This window comes from Falco peregrinus, chromosome 11 (genome assembly GCF_023634155.1).
Source record: "Falco peregrinus isolate bFalPer1 chromosome 11, bFalPer1.pri, whole genome shotgun sequence".
Lineage (NCBI taxonomy): Eukaryota > Metazoa > Chordata > Aves > Falconiformes > Falconidae > Falco > Falco peregrinus.
The window spans coordinates 14,567,556-14,581,321 of record NC_073731.1 but is presented as its reverse complement, the minus strand read 5'-3'; the positions used below and the strand labels follow the sequence as shown (position 1 = coordinate 14,581,321).

Genomic DNA, 13,766 nt, shown 5'->3' with positions numbered 1-13,766 from the left:
ATGCCTATTTGTTTATCAAGGATATGGTATGGTTTATATACCATTTGTGCTTAAACAGCTGTGGTAATGGCAAAAAAACCTTTTACTTGTTATTTGTTTGTGATCATTCATTTCACCTCTTGCTCTTGAGATTTTACTATATCATTAAAAAAAAAAAACAACAAGCTTTTCCTAGGTTATAGATTTTATATATTTCTTTACTAAGTGGAGGCTTATAATAAAGGAATAAAAAGATAGTGACAGAGGTAAAAAAAACCAAACCACTTCCTTTAATGTGTATTATTTACTTACGTTTCTAGTTCTTTTATAATTGGTTTTGGGTTTTATGTGTCACCTTTTAGGCACAATCAAAATGGAAGTATGGAACAAAGATTGCTTTACAACTCTAATTTTAATTTTTGACTTGGTGTTTGTTGTTGGGTTTTTTGTCATGTAGAAAAGTCGTAATAATGGAAGATCCTGACCAGAACATTCATCTGAAAAACTTGTCTCTTCAGGAAGCAACCAGTGAAGAGGAAGCTTTAAACCTACTCTTCTTGGGAGACACCAACAGAATGATTGCTGAGGTGAGAATTGCTGCTGCAAATCTTAGTTAGCACCACCACAGTTAAAATGGTCATAAGCTTTTCCACTCTAAGATTTATATTTTGGAAGTCCTTGGAGATAAAGGAGTATGTATCTTCTTTCTGAGTGTATTTCCACAGTGAAATTAAATAAGCATTTCTCTGATGATAGTTTTCACTTTGCAAAGAGCTTTCTGTTTTTCCTTAGTGAATCTGCTGGTTGTTTATGTCATAATTTACTGCAATTTAAAATAGTGGGGGGAAATTTTTCACATAAACCATATGCTTACTTTTGAATATAGCATGTATCAACATACATACACATGCAAAGATTAGAAAACATATCCTTACAAAGCATTGTCAAACATTCCCACAGAAGTACTAAATTGCCTTTGAAGGAGTTGCTGTAAGAGTTAGCAGTCCCCCTTTTTTTAATTCTTATTGCATAAAGATGTGGTGTTATGTGTAAAAAACCAAATGGTAGTACACGGCAAATTCAAAACAAATATTTACCAATTTGCAAAGACAAGGGTGTTTTAACTGATTCTGGAAAACTCAAATTAAATGTTTCCATATTCAGAATCTGTAGGGTTCCCCCCCCCCTTATCTTCATACTAGAAAATACAATGTAAATATAAGAAGTGTACTGTATAATGGGAGCACTGTCAATGTATCTTTACTACAACAAGCTAATTCTATTACAGAGATTTGTGGGTTTCTTCCACTGACCAAGAAGATATATAATACATCAATGAGGGGAAAAACATTTAAGTATAAGAAATAGTCAGGTAGCTCTCTGTTCCTGCTGGTTGGCAATGTACACCTGGGCACAGAGGAAGAAGCATTTGATTCAGAAAATATAAATAGCCCAAAAACTCTCAAGGAGACTATTTCAGCAGTGACATTTTGAGAGGCAGAAAGATGTTAAGGCAAGAGATAAGTAAGCTGTACTTAAGGGCTGTTAGTAAATACAAATGTTGAGGCAAGGAACCATTTGATGATATTGAAATGGAAAAAAATATACAATTTATAGAGGAGAGGAACTTGAAAAAGTGTAATAGAGGACACAAAAAGATAACATAGAGTTCAAAAGCCTGAAGACCTATCATGACAGTTGGTAATGAGAACAGAAAAAGAAAGTTTATTGCATGGAGAAAGGTCTTCAACATATCTCTGATCAGTTTAGAGGACCTGTGTGTGAAAATGAGAATATTTAAAGAATATTATGCTGCTGGCTGACAGGGTCATAAATCAGCAATTGTAAAGGGCAATTGTATTACATATTTGGAAGATGTTGCCTAAAGAGAAAATATATCTCAAACACTGAAAGTCATGAACAAATAGCAAGACTAATGAAGATGGTAAGTCATTAAAGGTCAAGATGAAGTAATTCTCAGTAAAACTAAAAGAATATTCTTAATGGGTCAGACCAAAGATATGTCTGCTGCAGTTTCCTATTTTGAACAATGGCCAATAGCAAATATATAGAGAAGAGTAAAAGAAAAACCAAGTAAATAATATTGTTTTTTTAAAAAGCTAACTCCTAACCTTCATTAGTTTGTGTTTCAGACTATTTATAGCTAATAACGTCTGTTGTATTTTTCTTTACATGAATTTGCCCAGGTGCTTTTTTTAGCTTCAGCAAATTTTTATCATGAAATCTCATGTGACACAAAGTTCCATGACTTAACTGTGTTGTGTAAAGAAAAAACTCCTTTAGCTTATTTTTTAATCTGCAACTTGGTAGTTTTATTTGGGGCATGCTAGTACTTGCAAGAAAGCATAAGAATAGACACGAGAATGTTTGGGACCCCAATAGCAGAGAATTCGTTAATCTGTGTGTCTTGGGTTAGCAAATGGCATGCCATTGTTGCTTTGCTGCTTTTGCCACAGCAGGAGTTTTTTGTTATATGAACACTATAAAAGTACTGTTTAATAGGTCTTTAACAAAGAGTACTGAAAAGAAAAAAATGCAGAGAATACTTCCTTGGAATAACTACTACCTATTGCAGTAATATTTACTTTGCTTAGCCTGAATGCTAATATTATTCCAAATACTTCATATGAGGTGTATATTATTGTAGATGTTATGTGTATGTAGTTATCTCATACATTGTTTCTTTGCAATTGCAGCAGGTTCGTTGTAGTACAGTTCAATAAGCTTACTGAGCGCTGCTTCCTTTTAGACATTACAGAATTTATCATTATCATCTGGCATTTTTGGCTTTAGGTGACTGTGGTACTTTATATGATGACTTGTCAGAATGAGAAAATAGTGTTTGCAGAAATGAGACGTTAATGCAGAGGTCTAGGGAAGAGGATATACAACATCAATGATAGCTTCTTCTCCAGAGATCCATGTTTTTAAACCTTATTGAATTATGATAACACTTCCTGACCTCAAAAAAGATTAGGATCCTATTTAAGTAAACTTTAAAGAAAAAGACAGAAGATGGATAAATGTAAATAGAGAAGAAAGTTAAAGAAATGCTTGATTCATCTTTTTTAATGGTGAGGAGTTTGGCTATGGGAAAACTAAGACGACTGTCATGGATCATATATGAAATCCATGGCCTCTAAAATTGCATTCTAATGCTGTACCCCTGAGATAAGCCCTCTTTGAAGAGCTGCAGGACCATTTTGAAAATAAAATGACAGTTTAATTTCTGCAATGCCTCTGCTAGTGAAGCCTAACTTGATTTGAGGGCTGCACCACTGACTATGCTGTAAAGAAAGTGATCATAATAGCAGAAGTATTCTGTAGCCTACATTCATTCATTAAATGTCGTAACCTAAGGGGACGTTTATAACTGAATACTTCTTTCCCACACATAATTATATAGCTCATAAGAAGGAAAAAAAGAGGAAGCTAATCTAATTTGTGCAGGATTGGTTTATAAGTCAATATAGGACCGATCCTTTCCTCTAGTTTTGACCTTACTACAGGTTGTAGAAATGGCAAGATGGGATACATCTGTGCACAAATACTTCATAATGTAAAAATCCAAATAGGAAGTTTTTGTTTCTTATGTTTTGCCAGGGAGAAATAGGCAGAGAGCAAACCCTAAAAGCAGATTTCTTTGTTGGCAGCTCTTCCAACTCTAAAGCATGTATTTTTGTTTCCTTGTTTGTTTTTCCCATAAAACAGTTTCTTGTTACATTTGAATGCATAAGAATTTCAGCAACAGATTATATAAAGTAATCTGAATTTAATATTTATATTTTAATTTTTTTAAACCAACTTTATGGTTTAGGTATCTCACATACAAACAAAGGATTTCAAAATCTAATTTGCACATATGACACATAGTAGCAGCAGCATCTAAAAAACCACATGTACAGAAATAAGTGGCCATTTAGGTTGTGTTCACAAAACATTGTATTTTGGTAGATATACAACTAATATGTCTTAAGCTGAAGTGGTCTTTTCTAAATTCTTGTGATCACTGTCCTTTGAAATAATATGTCTGAATCTCTGCAATTTAAAGAATTCTTGGTACGTTTTTTAGTATTTCTCTTAAAATAGCAGAGTAAGGGAGACCTAGTAGTGTCCCAAGGCCATGCATCCATTTCAAAAATGTATAATATCTTTATATGAGATTGGTAGGTCTGAACACTGCAGTTGCATGTATAGTTAGCATTTGTTTTTCCTTTAATGAAAAATTGCTTCATTTTAATTAGAAAGTAAATGTGCGTGGTTTTATACATATAGTACTGCATTGTTTAAATTCGGAAGACTGTGCATACTACACAGTATTTGCTCCATCATTTCAAATGTTTCAGGAACACATGGGGCAAGCAGTAAGCTTTTGGCAATGCTTGAATATGTTTATTTCAAGAAAGAATGAAACTTTTAAACATCTAAAGATAGTTGTGGGGACTGACTTGTGACCTCTGAATTGGACTCATTCCCTCTGTATTTATTTTTATTGTCCATTTGTATTCTCTTGAATATATTTAGAAAGCCACTGGTAGTGTTTGAATGCATTTTTTTCTTGAATGAAATATGAAAAATAAGATTTGAATGTGTGAACATATAAGATTAAATGGCACTTTTGGCAAAAAGGCATGTTATCCATGTTAGAGCTGCATTCCAGAATAGATTACAACTTTCTGCTTTCCTAGGTTGCTCATTGGTGTCAACTGTTAATTTATTTCCACCCTGACAAACCTGTTCTGTAGTATTATTAACACCAAAGGCATCATCATTTCAGCACAGGTGCTTTCACTTCTGTGTGTGGTAAAACAATCACTGGTCATATGTACTACTTTGAATAGTCCTTAAAGCACTTTGGGATTTATGTGGATAAAGGCATTGTATAATCTAGAGTTTAATAATGTCCTCATCAGGGAATATTAGTTACTTTAGAAGTTACCTCAGTTAGCATGGTCTAACTGTGAAACTGTACTTGTAGTAAATATCGAAAGATATATTGCTTTTAGAAATCAGGAAAGTGTCAGATTGCACCTATTCTGATCCTTATATTTTTTTTTAACAATAAATTTGCAATTTCAACTGTATCAAAAGTACCTAAGTACACCTGAAGAGCCCCTTCACTTGTACCATATTAATCAGGAAGGAAGCTAAAGATGTATTAAAGTCTAACTGATCTACTACATGTAAAGGCAGGAACTTCTTATTCTTCAACTTAGCATCATTCTGTTGGAGATGTTGGAGTTTATATTAATTAAACAGATATATCCACTGTTTCTCAACAACTGCTCCCTGAGCCTTGCAGAGACTTACGATGTTCTGTGCTATAAACCAACAATGTGAAAGCACCAGATTATTCTAAGGATGAGTTTCAGCCAGAGAAACAAACTGTGTTATATTCCTTTATTACCATTGGTGTAGGACACAAGAACACTTTTCTTACCATCTGAACAGTGAAATGACAGGAGCTGTCAGAACTTCTTCCTAGAGGTATCCATCCATCTGATTGTAGCTTGAGACTGGAGAAAATCAATTTGATATCAGCCGTGGCTCATAGCAGTGCTCTTCTCTTTTCCCTTGACCTTCTTAAAAGATTTAAAAGTGAAAAAAGCTTCAGAGGAAAAACCCATCTGAAAACAAAATTCTGCACTTTTTCACATAGACATTCTCTAAAAAAAATGGAAACATTCGGAATCAGCCTTTCTTCATTTATGCCTTGGCTAGTCACTAACTCACTCATACAGGAAAATCATGTTCTTCTGATGTCCAAATGTTTTGATTCAAAGAAGAAAGATTCCACTGGAACTGTATAAACTGCCAAGTGGAGATGGTTTGCAATATGGGCTGACTGACTGCATTTATCACCTGTGAATTCTTTTTGTCCCAGCTGTTCTGAACTCTTCCATGCATTTTCTCTGAATTTATTTGGCAGCCATAATCAACACACTATTCTCCCAGATAGTAGCAGCTTCTCTTAGTCTAATGGTGATTTTCAAACAGCTTTTTATATGTTTTTCTCCTAATTAAGAAACTTTCTCCTTCTTAAGTCCTCAATTATTAAGAACTCTACTTAAACCAGTAGCAGCCTATTTCTGGCGATTCTTAGTAAAAACATTTTTAATAGCAGCTTCAACAAATAAAGGATTTAGGAAATATATAAATTCTTGTACAGGGAGGAACTCCTGCAGTGTTTTGTTGATTTAGGATAGACAACACTCAGATTTAGATCTATAACTTAGTCTCCAGTGAGTTTTTTGACCTTTCATGACCTTATATTCCTTGACAGAAACATCTGACTTGGATGCTTCTTGCAGTATAGCTGTGCTGCAGGTTCTCATTTAAGTAGAAACCACCTTCTTGCAACTGTTGTGTGAATGGATTTAATGGTGTAAGTCACAAAGCTTCCATATAGTTTTTATTTCAGCGAACGCAGGTATATCCTGGTCCTGGAGAAAAAGGAGACTGGGTTGCATAGCTTGAAATATCTCTTGTACATATTTTCTAAGATCAAACAAATCATTGATGCTTTACCAGATCATGATCCTGAAAGAAATGTTAGTGAATTCCTCTCTTACCATGACATATAATGGGCAGCAACAGATAACCTGGCATTAATTCCTTTGTAGTGTTCATGTGATATCACAAAGCATCTGAAATCTGCTTATGTGGTTTATGATGTCACAGAATTCCTGGAAAAAATTATTTCTTTGTAAGTAACTGCAGCTCATCAGTTGTTCTATATATAACTTGCACAATAGCAACCATCTGCTGAGAGCCAGGCCACTCCCTTCTTTCTTTTTTTACTTCATCACATCAAATTAGTGTGAGGATGATTTCATATACATATGGTTTGGATACTGCTAAACAAAGCCAAAATGAACTCTGAAAGCTACTAAAGGACCCTTTTAGTAGGCTTGCCGACACTGTCTAGAAAATTGTGTTTGTTTTCAGTTTTCAAACTTTCTGAACAGCTGAATAATGATACTCTGAAATTGTATATGTAAGATAGCAAACAAACAAACAAAAAGGCTGATTTTTGGACTGAGGATGCTGACAAGTTGTCATTTCTGTTGCTGTGTGCTTTGCATCTACTTGTGTGGTAAAAGTAGCAAAGTGTGGGGGATTATGACTGCAATTAACATTTCATGATCACATCCCATTCAACAGTTTAACTTTTTATTGCTTTACTCTTTCTGCAAGAGTTCTAATAAGCTTTCTACATATGGGAACTGCAAAGTGAAGATAGAATCATATTGTAAAAAAGGAGTATTGGTGTATTGACTCTGTATTTATTGGTGTATGGTCTTTATAAAAATAGCAGTTTGGTATTCTAGGCAATGATTTCCAAATCATCTTCATTCATTTTACATGAAAAAAAGAAGCTGTGGAGAGAAAAGCAATGGGATTTCTAATGACCAGTCCAGCAACATCTCCCTGGAACATGTAAAACCAAGCTGTGGCTAGTATATAATAGACAATAAAGACCTAATAGGTCAAATATTGCCCTAAGATTTTGGAACTCAGAGTCCTAAAACTATTTTATTTTTTTCTTTTTCCTTTGATTTTTCTTTCCCCTCTGTTGGGTTTAAACAGGTGTAACTAAAAGCACATTTTGAAATACTTGAGGTTTTGTTGCATAGCAACCTTTACTTTATGCTTCCATACCTGGACCTGTATTTATATTCAATCTGTCTTAGACTTATCTGCAGTATAGTGTGACTGATACCATGACTGTAGTGCAAAATGTCCTCAAATATCAATTGTGTTGAGAAGAATGTCCTTAAATACTCATTCTGTTGTGGATTTTGAGCTGGAAAAATAAAACATCCTGTCCTGCTTCACAGAGCTGCAAGCAGTAAAATTATAGCTCTCCTAGTAAAATGAGTGAAGCTGGCTCTCATTATTCATGGAATCAGAATTGCTTAATAAAATACATTTTAACAGCATATAATTTTTTCTTAGTATAACTGCATTTAAAATATGATTGGGAGTGTTTTCTTGCTTGACACCTTTCCTGGAGCCTGTTTCCCATGCTGCAGCTCACTGCCCCTCCATTTGTTCAGCTTTGCTTCTGAAGACAGCATAGCATGTAACTGCACTCTGATGCTCATTTCACAGGATTGTGAAATGATCCTTAGAAACAAGGCAGTTAAGCAGAGCCAGTGGTTTACCTATATTATTCCAAAATTCCTCATCTGTATAAACTAATGATGAAAACTCTTCTCTCTCTCCCTCTGAGCTTGGCTTTATTAGTTAAAGCAGCCCAAAAATAAAATGGTGCTAAGGCTGTAACTTCATTACAGAATTTTCATGAACAACTAACTACAAGTGTACGCTGTTCCTGCACACCACCTACTTGTTCACACCCTGTATGCGGCCCTTTTCAATTATTCTAGCAGAACTGCTTTCTACAGCTATGCTATGGCTTAATTGGGAAACTGGTCCAGGCTAAATATCTATGGTTTGCAGATTATTTTTTTTTTTTTTCCTCTGTTGAACTGAATCAGTTCCCAAAAACAGTTTAGTTGGGCTGGCACTATAAAGGCTGGAAAAAATACTGGGAAACTGAAGGGGAGACAATTCAGCCACAAATTAATAGCTGTTCATGTTATTCCTGGTTGCAGTCTTTCTGTTAAGAGTTGTCCTTTCTGGATTAACAAGATACCACCTTCAACACCTGCAATGAGCTGGCTATTTTAACATCTAGAATGTTTCATACAATAGCAGGCTATGGAAAAGCAAAAACCCAATATGTTGGTATATTTAGTCTGAATCACAGGGTATGCCTAGATAAATAATTACTCTAGAATAAAAGAGGAATAAAATAAAGATGAGATTAATGTATACAATTTAGCCAGGAATGTTTTGTCTTTTTAAACAGCTAGAAGTAAGTATAGATTTAGGTGCTAGCTCAATAATATTTAGTAATTTATTTCACTGCCCTATTTTTCTTCAAGTCAGGTATTTATGTCCTGATAACAATGTAATCATACCTGTTACAAATAAAAATACCGTTTGTATGGTATACCTATAATCTCCTATAATCTATATTCTAAAGCTTTAGCTATTTATAAAATGAGGATAGTAAAGGATTCTTTTAGGTTTTAGTTTCCAACAGCAGCTTGATATAACTAAATGAAAGAAGCTTTAGATGCTTCAAGAGTTTTTTAGATGCTTAAGAGAAAAAAAGGGTGTATGTGTGATAACATGTGGTCATTTGAAATCTAAAATTAAATATCTGAGAGGTTTGCAAAATTTTCTGTTTGGCATTTCAAATATATTGGGAACACCACTGAAGTCATACTAAAGCTGAGCATCTCTAAAAATTGACCAAGAATTTCCATGCATCTAGTTAAGAAAGTATGGCAGTAGGTATTCCAAATAGTTGTATTTAAAGCCAAACTTTTAATGAAAACTCTGTCATGCCACATAAAATTCTGACACCGATTTTGCCAAGTTAAATTTTTTCATAAAAGTAATGAAAATGTGAAAGTCTAAAGCCTTATAGAAAGTCCTAGTCTTAGTTACTCTGGTGGCTATCTTGAAAGAAAAAAAAAATTAAAAGTGGGCTTACCAATGGGAAAATTGATAACCGCTTGGAGATCAGGAATTATTAGCTTTCCCTGCAGTTAAGGCACCCTTTTCTAGTGTTCGTCAGCATAGTAAGGCTAGCTGCTTTGCTGATGTATTCACTGTTAGAGTATCTTGGAAGAAGGATAGGTACTTGGTTGCTTGCTGTACAATTTGTCCAGATTAAAGTTATCTAAGTATATGGCTAGAACATGAGTGCCAGGTAAATCCTTCTGGGTTCTGCTTGCGTATTTATCACATGTACGATAGCTAAAAAAATTTATAGGTGATTTCAATTGCCAGAGTATTTAGCTGTGAAAAGCTAAATTTATTTATTAAATGAACATTGCATACTCTTCCTTTCCTTTTGTTGTAGACGCCAATGAATCAAGCCTCAACCCGATCTCACTGCATTTTTACTATTCACATCTCCAGCAAAGAACCTGGATCTGCAACTATCAGACGCTCCAAGTTACACTTAGTAGACCTTGCTGGATCAGAGCGTGTTGCAAAGACTGGAGTTGGAGGTCACTTATTAACAGAAGCCAAATATATCAACCGGTCATTGCATTATTTAGAACAGGTAAAATTGGAATAGATTGAAATATTTCTCCCTTTACTACATTCCTGTTTACCAATGTGCAATGTTTTGTAAATCTTGATTCCAATATTCACTTAGTTTTAGGATAGATATTGCAGGTTTTTAAAATGATTGAGTTGATAGATCTTCATTTGCAGTAACATATTTTAATTTGGGAAAAGCTTAACAATTAAACAGTGAAGTTATAGCAAGTATACAGGGTTGTATTTCAAAAATAGTTTTCTTGTTAAATTTGAAATAGTAAAGATATTTACAAGATTGCAGCTATATTTCTGCTAAAAATGTCCTTTGTGATCTTCCCCTTCCATGGCTGGGGTCAGGATGTATCACTCAAGAATCATTGAACTAAATTGATTAGTTGTATGTAGTTTAAGGATTGTAATATGATAAAATATTAGTCTTTTCTCTCATGTGTTGTTTTATTCCTCTACCAATGTGAATCTTCAGCCTCTTTGAGACAGGAGTTGCATTTGTTAATGTATTTATGGATTAACTACCATAACTGGTTTTATAGTAGTAGGACTCATAGATACAGCTGCAATAATAGTAATAAATCTCCACAAATCTATATCATTCAGCTGTTATGGCTGAAAAAGTTTTAGCCTGTTTATTTAAGGTGTACTAAACTCCCTATCCTCCTTTCACTGTCGCTTTTTAGTTTTCCTCTTTGGAAAAGGCAAATATTGAGAGAGTAAATTAATCCTGACTAGTCTTACTTTTCTTTTTTTTTTTTTTTTTTTTTTTTTTTTTAAGAAAAAAAAGACGGGTTAGGATAGTGCTGGTGAATGGAAACTTTAAAGATGAAACATTTCAGTAGGGAGTTGGTTAACAGTGTAATAATTATTATTGTTGTTAATAATAATTATAATTGAGTGTTTTGTATTATCTTTCCTCCACTGATCTGATACAATCATTTTCATTTCACTATTAGAAAAATAAGATGTGAATCTTAGCATCCTCATAATTTTTGTGATTGTGGTATCATGGTGAAGGCAGTTCACGCTCACCGATAACTTCTTTTCGAGTATATATTCTTTTCACCAGGTTTATGGGTATTTTCTGGTTTTGATAGCATTCCTTTCAGGTATTTCTTTTTGGCTTAGTATTTGTGGCATTGCTAAAAGACATTTATGCTTATTTACAAAAAGTCAGTGCACATTACATTTATGTCTCCCTTATCTGCTGTGATGCTATAAAACACCAAGCAAGGTTAAGAAACACTTGAAAATCAGTTAAATCTGTTTTATGGATGTTGCTCTATTAAGTTGCAATCATTGATGATTTTCAAGTGTGGATTTCAGACTTCACACCTGTGAGAGAAATTAAGTTCCTTCTAAGATTGAATACATAATACTGTTTTCACAGCACAGTAAACACTGTTCCTGTTGCCAGAAATTTGTTATTTTTTGGAATTCTGCTGGAGACTACATGATTTTTTCCTAAGGCTTCTTTAAAAAATTTTATATACAACAATATCAAGTTGTATATATATATATCAAGTCATTTCATGGGAGAAATAAGGGGCAGGGGGTGGGGGGAGGATAACATGATTAAGTGCAGTATTCAGATTTGTCCCTTTTAATTTATACTCCAGTATATGTGTTATTTAGTAAAATTTACAGTTGAGGAAACCCATTAAAACGTAAAATTTTGTGTGTGTCTATAATTGAAAATTCTTCAATATTATGATTGGGAAATATAACTGACTGTTCCACTTACTGGGAAGAATATTCTTCATTTTTGTGTTGTCTGTTTTTCTGTTAACAAGAACAAATCTCTTAAATTTCATTTAAACTATGATCAGAGGTATTTCATCTGTCAAAAAAAGCTTGTCACAAAAGGTGGCAATCAGTTATTTACTATTATGCTGATATTTCTTTATACCCCCCATTTGTTTAAATTTTGCCTTGAAGTAAAATGTCCATATTTCATTTGTACTTAAGGGAAGTCGTAAGGATAAGTGCTTTTACAATGGACCTCTTCAGAATCATACAGATTATGCTCAGGATCCTTCTTATTTACTGTATGATTTTATGTATTTGTAATGCAACATTGCATGAGCTTCTGTGAGGTTGAATTTAATAATCAGTGTTGTCTGTTTTGAGATATGTTTGGAGTGCTGTAGAAGCAGAAAATATTAGTTTTGCAATGCAATTTCTAACTTAGTTTAGAATAAAGTTGGAGACAGCACATTGGGTTCTGTCTGGGATTGTGTATTGGTAATAAAAATGTTTTCTAATACTGAATAAAAGACCACTGAAGATGGTTGAAAATAAGTTTTTCTTCAGTGGCAATTGTACCGTTCAATCCTGACCTTACAGTGACTAATATTAAAGTGCAAGGATTCCTCCAAATCAGCTTAGAATTGTAGAATCATTTAGGTTGGCAAAGACCTTTGAGATCATAAAGTCCAACCGTTAACTCATGACTGCCAAATCATCGCTAAACCATGTCTCTAAGCCCTGCATCTACGTGGTTTTTAAACACCTCCAGGGATGGTGATTCCACCACCTCCCTGGGCAGCCTGTTCCAATGCTTCACCACCTTTTCAGTGAAGAGATTTTTCCTGATATCCCATCTAAACCCCCCCCAGCATAATTTGAGGCTGTTTCCTCTTGTCCTGTCACTTGTTACCTGGGAGAAGGGACCAACTAGAGCAAATTGAAGTTGAGACAGTGTGATGTAGCTGATGGCAGTAGGTACAGTTCAGTTTTAGTGTCCACAGCAATGTGATGCATAGGTACTCTTAAAAGTCCCTACTACCATATCAGGGTAGTTTTTGTTGTCTGTAAGATGTAGTAGCATGTTCTGGAATTACAACTGTGGGATTTTTGTATACGTGTAGATGCTCCCTTGTGATAAACAACATAGGGCATCGTGGACCAAATTTAGAGTTATAAATTAACAGTGATACAGCCACATGATTTGACACTATAGTGGAATTAAAATTATATGTATTGCCCCAAAATAGCAGAATACAATGTTCCCACTGCTGTGATGAATATGCCCATTAACTGTTATTTTAACAAATGCTCCATTTGGGGGATGCTGGAAGATTTTATTTGTTAGTGAATGATTGCTACCCACACCTACCAGAGTTTTTGCTAATAAAATTTGAAATCACTGCCAGCCATCAAATCCTAGATTTATTCACATCCTATAGAAAACATAATTTTCTGGTTTTATTTCCTAATGAACATATACTGACGTTAGAGTAACAGAGAAAAGAGGAAATTTTCAATAATTTGAAGTCAAACACCTGCATTTTTTTCTGATTAGCAAATCAGATAATCATAAAATTATCTGTGTTTTGGTGAATTATTTCCAGCAAGACCTGTAGCAAATACTGGAGACAAGCATATGTTGTCCAAACCAAAGCCCAAATCTTTTTTTTTCTTTTTTTTTTTTTTTAATATCGAAAGGATAATAACACCTTTGAGTGAGACAATTTTCTGATTATCACAGTTGGGGTTTTCTGTTAGTAGATCCAGGTTCAGATCATGTACAGGTGGTCTCTGTCACTTTGTGAAAGAACATGATTTCCCTCTCCTTCAGATTTCTCCTCTTTCTGTTCAAGATTCCTTGATTGGATTGTAGA

General features: G+C 34.2%; 1 protein-coding gene across 1 annotated transcript in view; it reads left to right on the top strand.

The window, feature by feature from the left end:
• The window catches only part of KIF6 (kinesin family member 6), a 158,357-nt gene that overhangs the window by 29,095 nt on the left and 115,496 nt on the right, over positions 1–13,766 (top strand). Inside the window, exons 6-7 of the mRNA XM_055816372.1 lie at positions 437–566; positions 9,944–10,150. Coding sequence (XP_055672347.1) covers positions 437–566; positions 9,944–10,150 — 337 coding nt within the window. The remainder of the gene's footprint in view (positions 1–436; positions 567–9,943; positions 10,151–13,766) is intronic.